The following is a 13,331-nucleotide window of genomic DNA, read 5'->3' as shown; positions in this document are numbered from 1 at the left end:
ATGGTCATTTCCGCTCGTGGGGGCTTCCTTGTCCATTATATACCTTAGGAAATAAATAAAGAAAAAAAATTAGTATATACCAATTATGAAAATAATATATGAAAGAGAGAAAGAAAAAAAAATATAAAAAAAAATAAGTTATCTATTTGGCAGGGGTAGCCTCCATATTTCATTTGAGACAATGCAATTAAAGAATAAATGTGGATGAGATTCTTCACTGACTTGGCAAAGTATACATCTATTAGCATATGGAACAATTGCTCCTTTGGAAACTTAGTATCAATGCTCAGAAGACTACTTACCAGTGCAAGCATTCAACAGGATTTTCTGATTAATTTGCCGCAACTACTCAATCAACTAACACTATTTTTCAGTCAATAATCTTCTAAGTCAACAGGATTTTACGATCAGAATCTGCACTCTGAGCGTCCATGTTTTGTGGTGAGCTTCAAATCTTTTATCATGTTAAATACATTTCACTCCACGAACTTTGTTGAAAATGTTGTGTTGCCTCTATTATTGAGCGATATAGATTGGTTTATGAGCTCTAGCATATCAAAGATCTTAGGTGTGAATGTGTACAAACTGAAGAAATTTGGGTTAGAGAATGATTTAAGATCAGTTCCAAATATAAAGGAAGTATGCAGCTGGTATAAACATTTATTTGGTTGCGACCATGGAATATCAAGATTGATTCATGGCATTCAAATTGTAATATTGCAAAGATGGTATTGACGTTTGTCGTACTTGGATTTCCATGCCATATGATCCTGGCATCCTAGTACGCAATACAAAGAACTTTGGTTTGCCCCTGCACCCTTGAGGACAAGGGTGATTTTAGGGGTGAGGAAGGGTCTAATAGTGAGTGTGCTTGGGAATTAGTAAATAAGAGTGTCGTGGTCCTTACCTTTTTTTTTTTGAGCCAGCTAGTTCTGCATTACATGTAGCTCAATTTTTTGTGTGAAGGAACTGAAAGTTATCATAAGACTATAAGAGTCCTCCTATTTCCTGGGGTCAAATATGCAAAGTGAAAGATAAATCAAATCGGGTTACCGGCAATGAAGTGGTGCACGAATAATAGGAACTACACTCTGCTTTGAAAGGTTATAAGTGGTTGATGGGTACTCATGATACTGTTTGGTGGCATAAGTTAGCTTGAAATAGAATGAATGTGCCTAAGCATTCATTTACTGTCTGGTTAGCTGTTCAGGGGAGACTTTATACTAAAGATAGACTGTTGCATTTGGGTGGCAATGGAGATACTGTGTGTTACTTATGTGGGATGGATGCTGAAACTCAGAACCATCTATTCTTTGAATGTCCTTTCAGTCAAGTCTGTTTAGACTTGGTGAATAACTGGTTGGAGTGCTGTATCCCTAAGCAGAATTATATGGAGTGGTGCAGGGGACTGCCATCTCGGTGTTTGATGAAAAAGCAGGTCATTTGGGCTGGTGTGGCCGCTCTTATTTATCTTGTGTGGATGGCCAGGAATAGATGCAAGTTTGATTCTGTTGTTAGTCATCCAGAGGTTCTGGTGAAGCAGATGAAGCAGCAGCTGAGTGTTAGAGTAAGGAAAAGAATTTGAACTATCAAGCATAGGGGATCTCTGAGGTGGTGTGAAAGTGTAGGTCTTGTTTATGTGTAGGTCTTATTTACAGGAATTGTAATGAGATGTTGAGTCAGTGTAGCTGGTAAGTTAAGCAAATTGGTGTTGTAATGCAACATAATATCAATATAAGAGTTTACATTTCACCAAAAAAAAAGGATTTTAAAATATAGAGTAGCAAATGCTTCTTTAAGAAAAAAAACATATTAAAGCACAAAACCAGTTAAACAAAAAAAAAGGGGAAAAATCAGTTATCCAAAAATGGAGGCAAAACGACTCAGAGATTCATTGTTCATCATAGTTTGTATATGATCATAGTGGCATCAACAACCAAAATAGAAGAAAGCAGGAGGATACAATATCAGAGACCTTAACTTTTGATCTATGTGTAATGTACTGGATGGCATACATCATATAGATTAAGAGGAGGAGAATTATCAAGGCTGCTGAACAGATTAAAAAAGTGAGGGTTTGGGTAATCTTAGAAGTGAAACGATAAATAGCACCAAAAAACTATTTTAATTTATCAAACCATAGACCCTCATCATGATCTTGACGCAAATAACTTTCATCACGTAAATCTTGAACCGATCGACGCTTGATGAAATAGGAGGCGATTCATCAAGTTGATCATATTCTTCTTCGTCAACTACTCCCTCGACACTAAGAATACGCCTTTTCCCATAACGAACCACGGATGATCTCTTATCTAAAGGATCTTCAATGTAGAATACTTGTTTCGCTTGAGATGCAAGAATGAAGGGTTCATGTATATGTCCAACAACATTAAAGTTTACCGAAATGAATCCCATATCGTCAACGGTGACACCCTAATCACAATCTACCCATTTACACCGAAACAAGGGTACACTAAAAGTTACATACTCAAGCTCCCAAATATCCTCAATTTTCCCATAGTACGCCCTTGTGATGTCTACGGGATCCTTACCTTTTCCAACATATTCTTCTGATGATGCAAGAAGAGTCACTCCACTATTTTGCATTGTACTCTTCTCATCTTGTCGGCTTGTGTAAAAGCAAAACCCATTGATATCATACCCTTCAAATGATGTGATGTTCGATTTAGGGTCATATGCTAACCAGCGTAAGTTAGCACTTACATTATGAGATTGTGTAGACAACTCACTCATCACCTTACCTTTAAACCACTCCGCAAAAGTCCGACTATGTTCATTCAACAACCAGTCATCGCGTTTATGTGGATTTTGGAGCTTCAGTAAATCCAGGTGCTCGGTTAAATAGGGATGGACCTCTGTCATATGTTGTAAAACATATAAATGTGCTTTCTGAAAAGAATCGCGGTCCACGCTCATTTGTTTCTTACCCAAAGTACCCTTCCCTAAGAGTCTACCTTCATGCTGAGATATGGGAAATCCAATAGGATGAACATCTGCCATATAGTCAACACAGAATTGGATTGTCTCACATGCAATTGTTGCTTCAACAATACTACCTTCAGGACGACAACGATTCTTCATTCGTCTCTTATAAGTACCCATCTCTCGCTCCATCGCCCACATGTTTCGTTGAAACACCGGACCACAAAGTTTAATCTCACGCACTAAATGAATGATCAGGTGTACCATGATATCAAAGAAAGAAATCGGAAAGTACATCTCTAATTCACATAAAGTCACAACAACATCCGCTTGCAAGTCATCTAAGGTGTCATGATGGATATCTTTTGAGTTGATTGCATCAAAGAAGAGGCAAAGCTTGGTAATGACTTGCCTAACATGCTTAGGCAATACGGATCTAATGGCCACAGGAAGCAGTTGTGTAAGCATAACATGACAATCGTGAGATTTCATACCAACTAACTTAGAATCTTTTATTGAAACAAGACGACTTATGTTAGAGCTATATCCATGTGGTACCTTGACCCCTTTTAAAGATTCACAAACAATCATCTTCTCCTTCTTAGAAAGAGTCGTGCAAGACGGTGGTATATAGATACGTTTTCCCTTCTCAATTGGTTTTAACTCGATACGCCCCCTAGCAGCCATGTCATTTCGAGCTTTTACCCCATCCTTAGTCTTATTCGGCATATTGAGCAATGTTCCAATTAAACTATCAAACACGTTCTTCTCCACGTGCATGATATCAATGCAATGCCTCACATACAAGTGCTGCTAATATGGAAGTTCCCAAAAAATTGACCTCTTTGTATGATATACTCCATCTGGTGGAGGTACGTACGGTTTTCCAAAAACTGTAGTTATATTCTTAACCTTATCGTAGTACTCTTCTCCACTCAAAAACAAAGGGGGTTTCCTATGCTCCGTTTTCCCATAAAAAGCCTTCTTCTTCTTTCGATATTGATGATTTTCAGGAAGAAAACGACGACCACCTCTGTACGAAAATTTGCCACTGTGCTCCAACCAATCAGATTCAGTGTCATCCCCGCATACCGGACATCCCTTATCAGTCTTCAGTCGATATCTAGAAAGGTTACCATAAGCTGGGAAGTCATTAATTGTACAGTACAACATAGCATGCATTTGAAACCTAGAGCTAGTACTTGCATCAAACACCTCTACCCCAACGTTCCACAAGAGTTTCAAGTCTTCAATTAGAGGAACCAAATACACGTCAATGTCATTTCCAGGTTGCCTAGGTCCCGAAATTAGGAGTGTTAACATAATGTATTTGCTCTTTGTGGTAAGCCAAGGAGGGATATTGTAAATTATCAACATTACTGGCCAACAACTATGTTGGGTACTTAAAGTTCCAAATGGATTAATTCCATCAGTACAAAGTCCCAATCTTAAATTTCTAGGCTCAACCGAATTCGAAAGGTTCGATCAATTTTTCTCCATTGGGGAGAATCGGCTACATGCCTCAGTCTGCCATCTTTATTCCTGCCCTTTTGATGCCACCACATGTACTCCGCATCTTTTTTATTTGAAAAAAAGCGTTTAAATTTTGGTATTATTGGCAAATACCATAATGTCTTCACAGGACTTCCCTTCTTCTTGCCACCATTACCATTGTCTACCCTCTTGTATCGTGACTCACCGCACTTTGGGCATTCTTTTAATTCACTATACTTTTTTCTGTACAAAATACAGTCCTTCACGCATGCATGAATCTTTTGGAAAGACGTAGATAATGGGCATAGTAGTTTCTTGCATTCGTATGTGGTGGAGGGAAGCTCGTTACCTTCTGGCAACATTTGACACAAAAGTTCTAACAAGGAAGTAAAACTCTTGTCACTCCACCCATTTCTAGCTTTCAATGTGAATAGTTTCAACACAGCTAATAAAAGAGAGAATTTAGAACCATTCGGGTATAAAGGCTTCTTGGAATTATCAACCATTCTCTGAAAAATAATAGGGTACTCCACAATATCTTCTTCAAGATCGTTCATTAACCCGTCAATATTATCATTATCAAGTTCTATATTATCATCCATATCAATATTTTCAAAGATTTCATCATCATTTTCTACCCCGACATCAATCTGATCCCCATCTTTATCATTAATTCCAAAATTTACGTTGGAACAAATATCATTAACACTTTCTCCATGCCATATCCACACATTATAATCTGCTTTAAATCCTTTTAAAATTAAATGTTCCCGCAATTCATCTCTAGAATTCACCTTTTTACGATTTTGACATAAGGTACACGGACATACGAATTGATTATCTCCATGGAGTCTTTGATGTTCGACGGTACAACTAAGAAACTCCTCTAGTCGTTCAAGATAAACAAAATCACGCTTTCCATACATCCAACTTCGGTCCATAATCTAGTTAATAAACACATATATTAATGGGTATCTACGTCAATGATGTATAATAATCACATTAAACGCACTAAACCTGTTTCATGTAATAAAAATTAACCATCATTTAACGAAAACCAAATAGAATAAAGATATACATACCTTCAAGTGGCAATCAAGTAGCTTTGTAAGGTCAAAATAGAGAATTTTGGTGGAGAAAAAGCCTGTAAATAAGGATGATTTTAACCTTTATTAAAAATTATTCAAAATAAAAGTGATAATTAAAAAAAAAAAAAAAAAAACTACATAAGAAAACAGAACACTAGACAAGTATGTTGACAAACAAAAAAGTACATGAAATCCCATTTTCCTGCACTAGCACAGGTGTCAGATATAAGTACATAATTACCACTATTACCGGCGTATAATTCTAGAAGCTTCTTAGATACAGTTTCAGCTAAGGTAATATTTCCATGAAATTTGCAAGCGCTCAACAAAATCCTCCACAATACAACGTCTGCAGGTATCGACATTTTGAGTATAAACTCATACGCCCTTTCCAATCTACCAGACTGACTTAATAGATCAACCACACATCTATAATGTTTCATTTGAGGAGAAATTTCATATACATTTTCCATACTTTGAAAATATTCGAGTCCCTTGTCCACTAACCCAACATGGGAACAAGCTAGTAATATCCCGACAAAAGTTCCATTTGTCGGCATCACATTCTCACCTAACATCTCCTCGAACAGCTGAATAGCATAGTTTGCAGAGCCGTTTACTGCAAGACCAGATATGACCGCAGACCATGACACAGAATCCTTTTTTTTCATGCCTAAGAAAACTTGTAACGCCCTTTCAACAACCCCGCAATATAACTTTTTTATTAAGAAATGATGTAACTAAGGCGATGTCAATAGGAGTTTTTTATAACTTTAGTGTATATTAACTATTTTCTTAATACCTTAGGAAATAAATAAAGAAAAAAAGTTAGTATATACCAATTATGAAAATAATATATGAAAGATATAAAGAAAAAAATAATTAAGTTATCTGTAATAGACTGGCAGGGGTATTTGGGAAGATTCACTGAAGGTGCATTGGAATATAGGAATTTGAAAAAAGAATAAAAAATGCTCCTAAATAAAATTAGACCAGTCTGACTCTGACTGAGTAATAGTCAGCGAGTAAATCACAAACCCAGTGTAAACCAAATAGGGACAGTGAAAAGCACAGTACACAACCGCTCTAAACAGAATTGCAGTAAAATGCATGTGTTACTACTTACTAGCAGGTATATGCCAAGCAGATGATCTAATTATAAACATTCACTAGTAGAGCTCAACAATCAAGATAACAAAAGGAAGATTGATATTATAGCTCGAACAGCAAAACGAGCCGATGAAAGGGACAGAAGCCCGGAAATGAACATCTAAAGCCGCAGCCATAGTTCTGATCGAAATACATTAAAAACAATACAAGTTATTTGCTTCATTCCCTCAGCCCACAACCAATACAAGCCATATTTCTAATTATTAACATTCACTAGTAGAGTTCTGATCGTACCCATACCCGAACCGGAACCGGAACCGGAACTCATATCAGACACAGAACCAGTACTAGTACTGCCTTCAGTAGGGGCATTCACAGTGCAATGTGCAACGTGTTATAAATGGAGGTTTATACCAACTAAAGAGAAGTATCAGGAAATTAGGGAGCAATGTGCAATGTGCTCGTTGTAACCTTCAAAGCTATTACAAATTTACAATTTGGTATTGTGGCAGGAATTAAAACCCAGGACACTTAATGTTCACGCATAAGATTTTTTTTCCCCACTAAAAACTGCTATCAGACCATTAGCAGGGGAAAACGATCTATCATCACTATTGGGTTAAATTTGATTACCAAAAATTACATTCAAATTGCCAATCAATAAAGTCGACTAATGCGCCTTCAGTGAATCTTCCCAAATACCCCAAGTAGCATAAGACGGTGTTAATTGTAGCATAAGACGGTATTACTCCGTAACAATTAACAGGAGTACCAGAGCCCTAAATCGCTATACTGAATTCTAACAATCGCAAATAACTTCAGATTGCTTTCACATATCACACAAGTAACCAAATAATTGTAACATATAATTGACTACAGCATATGTAATTGCAAAATAATTGGAGAAACAATAAGAAAAATTTGGATGCGGCATACCTGATTAATAGATCATACGGGGTCAAAGCAGGAAATAGATTGAGGGGTTTGCAGGTGCGCGTGACGACGGGTAAATAGGGGTTGTGGTGGTCGGAAAAAGAGGAGGCGACGACGACGTCTGCGTGGGTTTGTGTGGGAAGCAAAGAGGTAAGGGTTTTGCGTAGGGGAAGGGTTTTGCGTGGGAATTATGTGGTAACTGCTGATGAAAGCGGTGTACGTATTACGTGTTTGTCGTGTGAAGGACTTGTTTTAGTGACATCGGTTGTCTAACTGATGTATTTGAAAGACCTTTAAAATAATTGTGAACGGTTATAACCTCGGTTTTCAGAAAACCGATGTAATGCCAATATATTAACATCGGTTTTCATATAAACCGATGTTAATATAATATAAATAACATCGTTTTGGTTTTTAAATCGATGTTAATAACTCCATTATTAAAGATTACATCGTTTTTATTAAGAAATGATGTAACCAAGGCGATGTCAATAGGACTTTTTGTACTAGTGCATCTTGCTTAACACTAACATTACTTAAGATAGTAATATTATGTCCTATTTTCTCATGTCAGCAGAATATGCCATATATGTGACCATCTTTGTTTGTAGAAACATATGCTAATATGGTTACATTTTCTCATATTGTCTATAGACCACTTCAGTATTGATAACGTTAAAATGGTGACAGGTTTATCCACAAACCAGACATCGTCTATGTCAGTGGCACATTCAACAAAACGCCATATCTCACTTCGGGAAACTAAAGGGTGATCGTCCGTTCCAGAATCTATTCAACAAATGCCTTCATGGTTGCTACAATGAGGCTGAATTTGAGCAGACTTGGCATAAAATTTTGTCAGATTATGGGTTAGTCAACCATTCATGGTTTAAGAGATTGTACAAACATAGAGCCAAATGGAGCACTGCTTTCAACAATCAATTCTTTTCAGCCGGGATTTTATCGTCCCAAAGGAGTGAGAGCACAAACCATGAGATGGGCTTTCAAGCTTCTAATACTACATTCGTTACCGAATTCTTTGGGATATTTGAAAACACGGTCAAAAAATGGCGGGGTGAGGAAGAGCGTAAAGAATTCAACGGCATAAGATCCACACCATCTTCTGTGTACCCTCTAGTGGATTTGTTACTACATGCATCTCGGTTTACACATTGGAGTCAAGTTTTCGAGTGTTTGAGAAAGAATTCGCGCTTGCTATGGGTACTCGTGCTGTCATCCTTCCGATTGATGACCCTCAGGTGTTGTTGTATCGTGTTTAACCTGCTGCCCACGAGGAGGACAACCATCACGTGACGTACGATTGTAAGAACAACCTAACAAAATGTACGTGCCGAAACTTCCAGGTTAAGGGTATGCTTTGCAGTCACATCATCCGTGTCCTCCACATGCATTCTGTTGTCGAGATACCGGAAAGGTACATACTCCGTAGATGGACCAAATTTTCAAAGACTATAGTGTGGGAGAGGTTCCTCCCAAGCGACATACACAGAAATGCCGCTCATGACGCCATCAATTGGCGTCGATCAATGTTGACGGCTATGAACTATCTCATCACCAAATGTCAGAGTGTTTCTGATGCAAGAGCTGTCGTGGATAAGCTCTTTATTAAAGCGAATGAGGAGGTTGAATTGTTACTCTCTAAGCTTAATATGGAGGAAGATGAACCAACTGTTGATGTGTCTGTGCCTCCTATTCTTGACCCCGTACGTTGTACTACTAAGGGTCGAAGTCAACGAAAAAAAAGGAACATGGGTACGAGGAAAAAGGCTAAGAAAGGGTCTGAAGTTGGGACAGGGGAGAGTACTATGTACGTCGCTGTGCCGCGTCTAATATGACATACCATGTACATTGCAATCCTTAGGTGTTTTGTACTAATGTGGACCAAATATCACTAATGTCCCCAAACAAGTGGACTTATGTGCCCATGTTTGGTTGTATGGGTTTTGCTATCTAAGTGCCTTTATTTTGGGTCAACTTGGAAACTTACCTTGACACAGATTTTGTTCAAATATTCTGATATATACCAACGTTTGCTTATTTTGCCCCATATGTGACCGTTGTTGCTAACAAATGTATCATTGTTTGATCCATATGTTACCCTTTTAACTAAATATATTTGAAATAACTCATCCTATGACTAGTCATTAATTTCTGCTCATAAAGGTAACAATTAACTCTAATATGGTCACCTTATACCCTACACATTGACAATATATATGAAAGACAATGATTATCTATTGTATTTAGGTACACTACATAAACTCTATAAAATGGTGACATTATAGACAATGCCAACAATCATAATGCCATGTGTTACCATTTTTAAACACAATATAAATTTACCAAATTGTAACCATTTTAAGGTTCAGTGTTGCCCTTTTAAGCAAAACGCATGTTGCTGTTTAATTGCTTAATAAAATTTGCACAATTTTAACTCTAATATGGTCACCTTATACCCGACACATTGACAATATATATGAAAGACAATGATTATTTATTGTATTTGTTTACACTACATAAACTCTATAAAATGGTGACATTATACACAACGCCAACAATCACAATGCCATGTGTTACCATTTTTAAACACAATATAAATTTACCAAATTGTCACCATTTTAAGGTTCAGTGTTGCCCTTTTAAGTAAAACGCATGTTGTTGTTTAATTGCTTAATAAAATCTGCACAATTTAAAGACATGCTCAAAATGTAACTACATTACTGCTAATAATGTCACCACATTAGTGCACCCATGTCATAGCATGGGTAGTTCAAATGTTTACAAAACAAGGACTATTTGTCAGTGCGTTCACAGCCCGAAGGACACAAAGTTTTGTCCCAAAATACTACATTACCAAAACGACCAACAACTACGAAGTCTTCATTATAAAAACCAACAATTAAATTAACGAGATACGGCAGCAACTACTTTCTTCTTTCCAGCAGGCTTTGGTACTGGACGGTTCGGTGCACGGCTTACTTCCGGAGCGACATTGTAAACGCGTCCTCCTGGTGGACGGTCTCGAGCACGAGCGTACCTTAGCTCGTACGACCTGGCGGGTGCTTTTTCTCCAATGTCATCTAACCCCAGATCAAAGGACGGCGGGAGGACCACGTTCTCCAAAGATGTGTCCACCTGATCAAGCATTGCTATGAACTCAGCATAGAATGCAGGGTCGCTATCCAATCTCTGCGAGAAGGTCTGCTCCGCTTCACCCGCCGCTTCACCAATTCCTTCCTGCTGTTGCTGCACCTGCTGAGACAGGGGAGGATCCGACATCATTTCTGCTGCCATGTCACGATGAAATCAACTTCTGGTTCCTCTTTGTCTGGTACCATTTAAGTACACGCGGCTGCACAGTAAAAAATCACATTTAGATGACTCACATTTTAACAATGAATCATAATGTAACCACCTGTAGTCAGAATGTCAGCATTTAAAATTTCTAACAAACACCAACATATAACAGCTATGATGGTCACATGTCAATACTCCATAAGAATGTAAGAAATGTTTGAAAAAATGTAACCATTTTCAGATACAGTGGCACCATTTTAAATATTACACACAGATAACATTCTGTCCTATTTCATAATACAACACCCTACATATCTAAGATATAGTGGTCACAAGTTCACAGTCCATACGAATGTAACCATTCATTATCAAAATGTCACCCTTTACTTTATTAATAAAAAAGAAGATGTTCTCACACTTCATACTAAAACAACTAGATATCAGAACTACCATGGTCATATTTTTAGTTTATTAATCGAAATATAACTCTCTTAAGCAAGAATGTCACCATTTTTAGATTTAAAAATGTACAACTACCATGGTAACATTTGGCCCTATAACACCAACATATCACAGTAAAGGATAATGTTACCATATAATGTGATCATTATTTGCGCACATTTTAGTCCTCTAATTGAGCCTATTTTGCATACTATTATAACATTCTATGACCATTTTATCCGTCAAAACCTCCCTATTTTCTTTTCTATCGCATTTCATATGTTTTGTAGAAAAGGAGATAATAAGGCGGAAATTCCCGTCTTTCGTGCGTATTCGGAAACTATTTAATGATGTTTGATGGACTAGTATGAAGAGGAAGCGAGAACTAAAGACCAATCCTACAAGAATAAAAAGAAAGTGAAGAGAAAGGATTCTGTCACAGAAGACGAGCGGCTTGCACACAAGACGCCCGTCCTGAAGTAACAACCCGTGCGTCCAGGAAACAAAGACGCCCGGATTCCTCCAAAGAATCCGAGCGGATTCCCATGAAGACGCCCGTGCCCAACCTCATGAATCCGCGCGTCTTCCTCCCTGGACGGACGGACCGCGACATCTTCCACCGAGATGCCCATCCTTCCAAAAAGACCAGCGTTTCCCTGCTTAAAACTCAAAAGTGTAATTACTAATTTAGCCTTAGTTAACCTAATGAATCCCTACTATAAATACCCCATTTGTAATAATTAACCCATGAAGTATTATGAGAGGAGAAGAGATCTCTCTTAGCTAGAACAAATCCTTCTTTAGATTAGATTAGGAGTAGATTAGAATAGACTACTCTTTAATCTTTCACAATTCTCACATTAATCTCTCCTTAAATTATTGTTTAAGTTTGTTACTTTTGGGTAATTGAAGATTATTGGGTTATTATTGGAGGATTGACAACCTTTCATCAATCAATCAAGTTTCTTCTATTATTCTTTGCTTTATTATTTGGATCATCTCAAGTTTGGTATAATTCCTTTACTCTTTAATCTTTATTGTTCATTTCTTCATTCTATTATCATGTTTATACTTGTTGTGATGATTGACACCATTAATGACATGTTCTCCATGATAATGAGTGAGTAGTCTTCTAGCTAGGATTAGTGGGTAATTAGGGGAAACCAACATGGGATTGATTCATGCTTAATCTAATATGTTCACATGATTAAATTGCTTGCTTGTTGTGATGTCAACTTTATGCACATGTTATGTTTGATGAAATGCTAAGCCTATGAATCCTTGCATTTACAACCATCTCTTATCTCCTCAACTTGACTTTTAAGATATAAACCAACTCGAGTCTTGTTAGACCATGCATAGAAGTTGAATAGGAGGAAATTAAGTCGACTTGTAGGTGTTGTACAATCTAATCGATTCGGCTCCGGGACCCAACTCTTCCTATGAACCGTAAGACATAAACCAACTCGGTTCCTCCACAACATTAATTGCTTGCTTATAATTGTAAACATATTTGTATGATCAACACCATGAATCCCCTATGACTCCATGATATCCTAGCACTTTTAATCATTTGTTTACATCCTTCTTTTATTGCTTGGTTTACTATATTGCTTGCATTATTCTAAAACACAACTACAAACCCAAATCAATTATGACACTAGCATAAATTGAGATAGATAGACTTAGAACCCAAAGCACACCATCCCATGGATAGACCTCGACTTACCGCTAACTAGTTGTTTGTTGAGTATTATAAATGTGTTTTGATTGGATGTGACCCGACGACATCGCATGCCACATCAAAAATGGCGCCGTTGCCGGGGATGGTGCTATGTGATTAAGTTCTTACTTGTTTGTCTATTTTTATTTTGCTTTCACCTTGAGGAACTTGTTCCTCAAGGATAGTTCTTACCGTTTTTGTGTAGTTTCCATGCTTGTAGTTGTTTCCTTGTCTTAGCTATGATGGCTCAAGACTTGACTTATGGAGTATATGTTGGA

The 13,331-nt window shown here is 37.4% G+C and overlaps 1 protein-coding gene across 1 annotated transcript; it reads left to right on the top strand.

The window, feature by feature from the left end:
- The first annotated feature begins 1,165 nt into the window (after positions 1-1,165).
- On the top strand, positions 1,166-1,585 carry LOC141629052 (uncharacterized). The gene has a single exon (XM_074442122.1). The coding sequence runs from the start codon at positions 1,166-1,168 to the stop codon at positions 1,583-1,585; it is 420 nt and encodes a 139-aa protein (XP_074298223.1).
- Positions 1,586-13,331: the final 11,746 nt, after the last annotated feature.

This window comes from Silene latifolia, chromosome Y (assembly GCF_048544455.1).
Source record: "Silene latifolia isolate original U9 population chromosome Y, ASM4854445v1, whole genome shotgun sequence".
Taxonomy (NCBI): Eukaryota; Viridiplantae; Streptophyta; class Magnoliopsida; order Caryophyllales; family Caryophyllaceae; genus Silene; species Silene latifolia.
The sequence above is the reverse complement of the archived record's forward strand: the minus strand, read 5'-3'. Positions and strand labels throughout refer to the sequence as shown.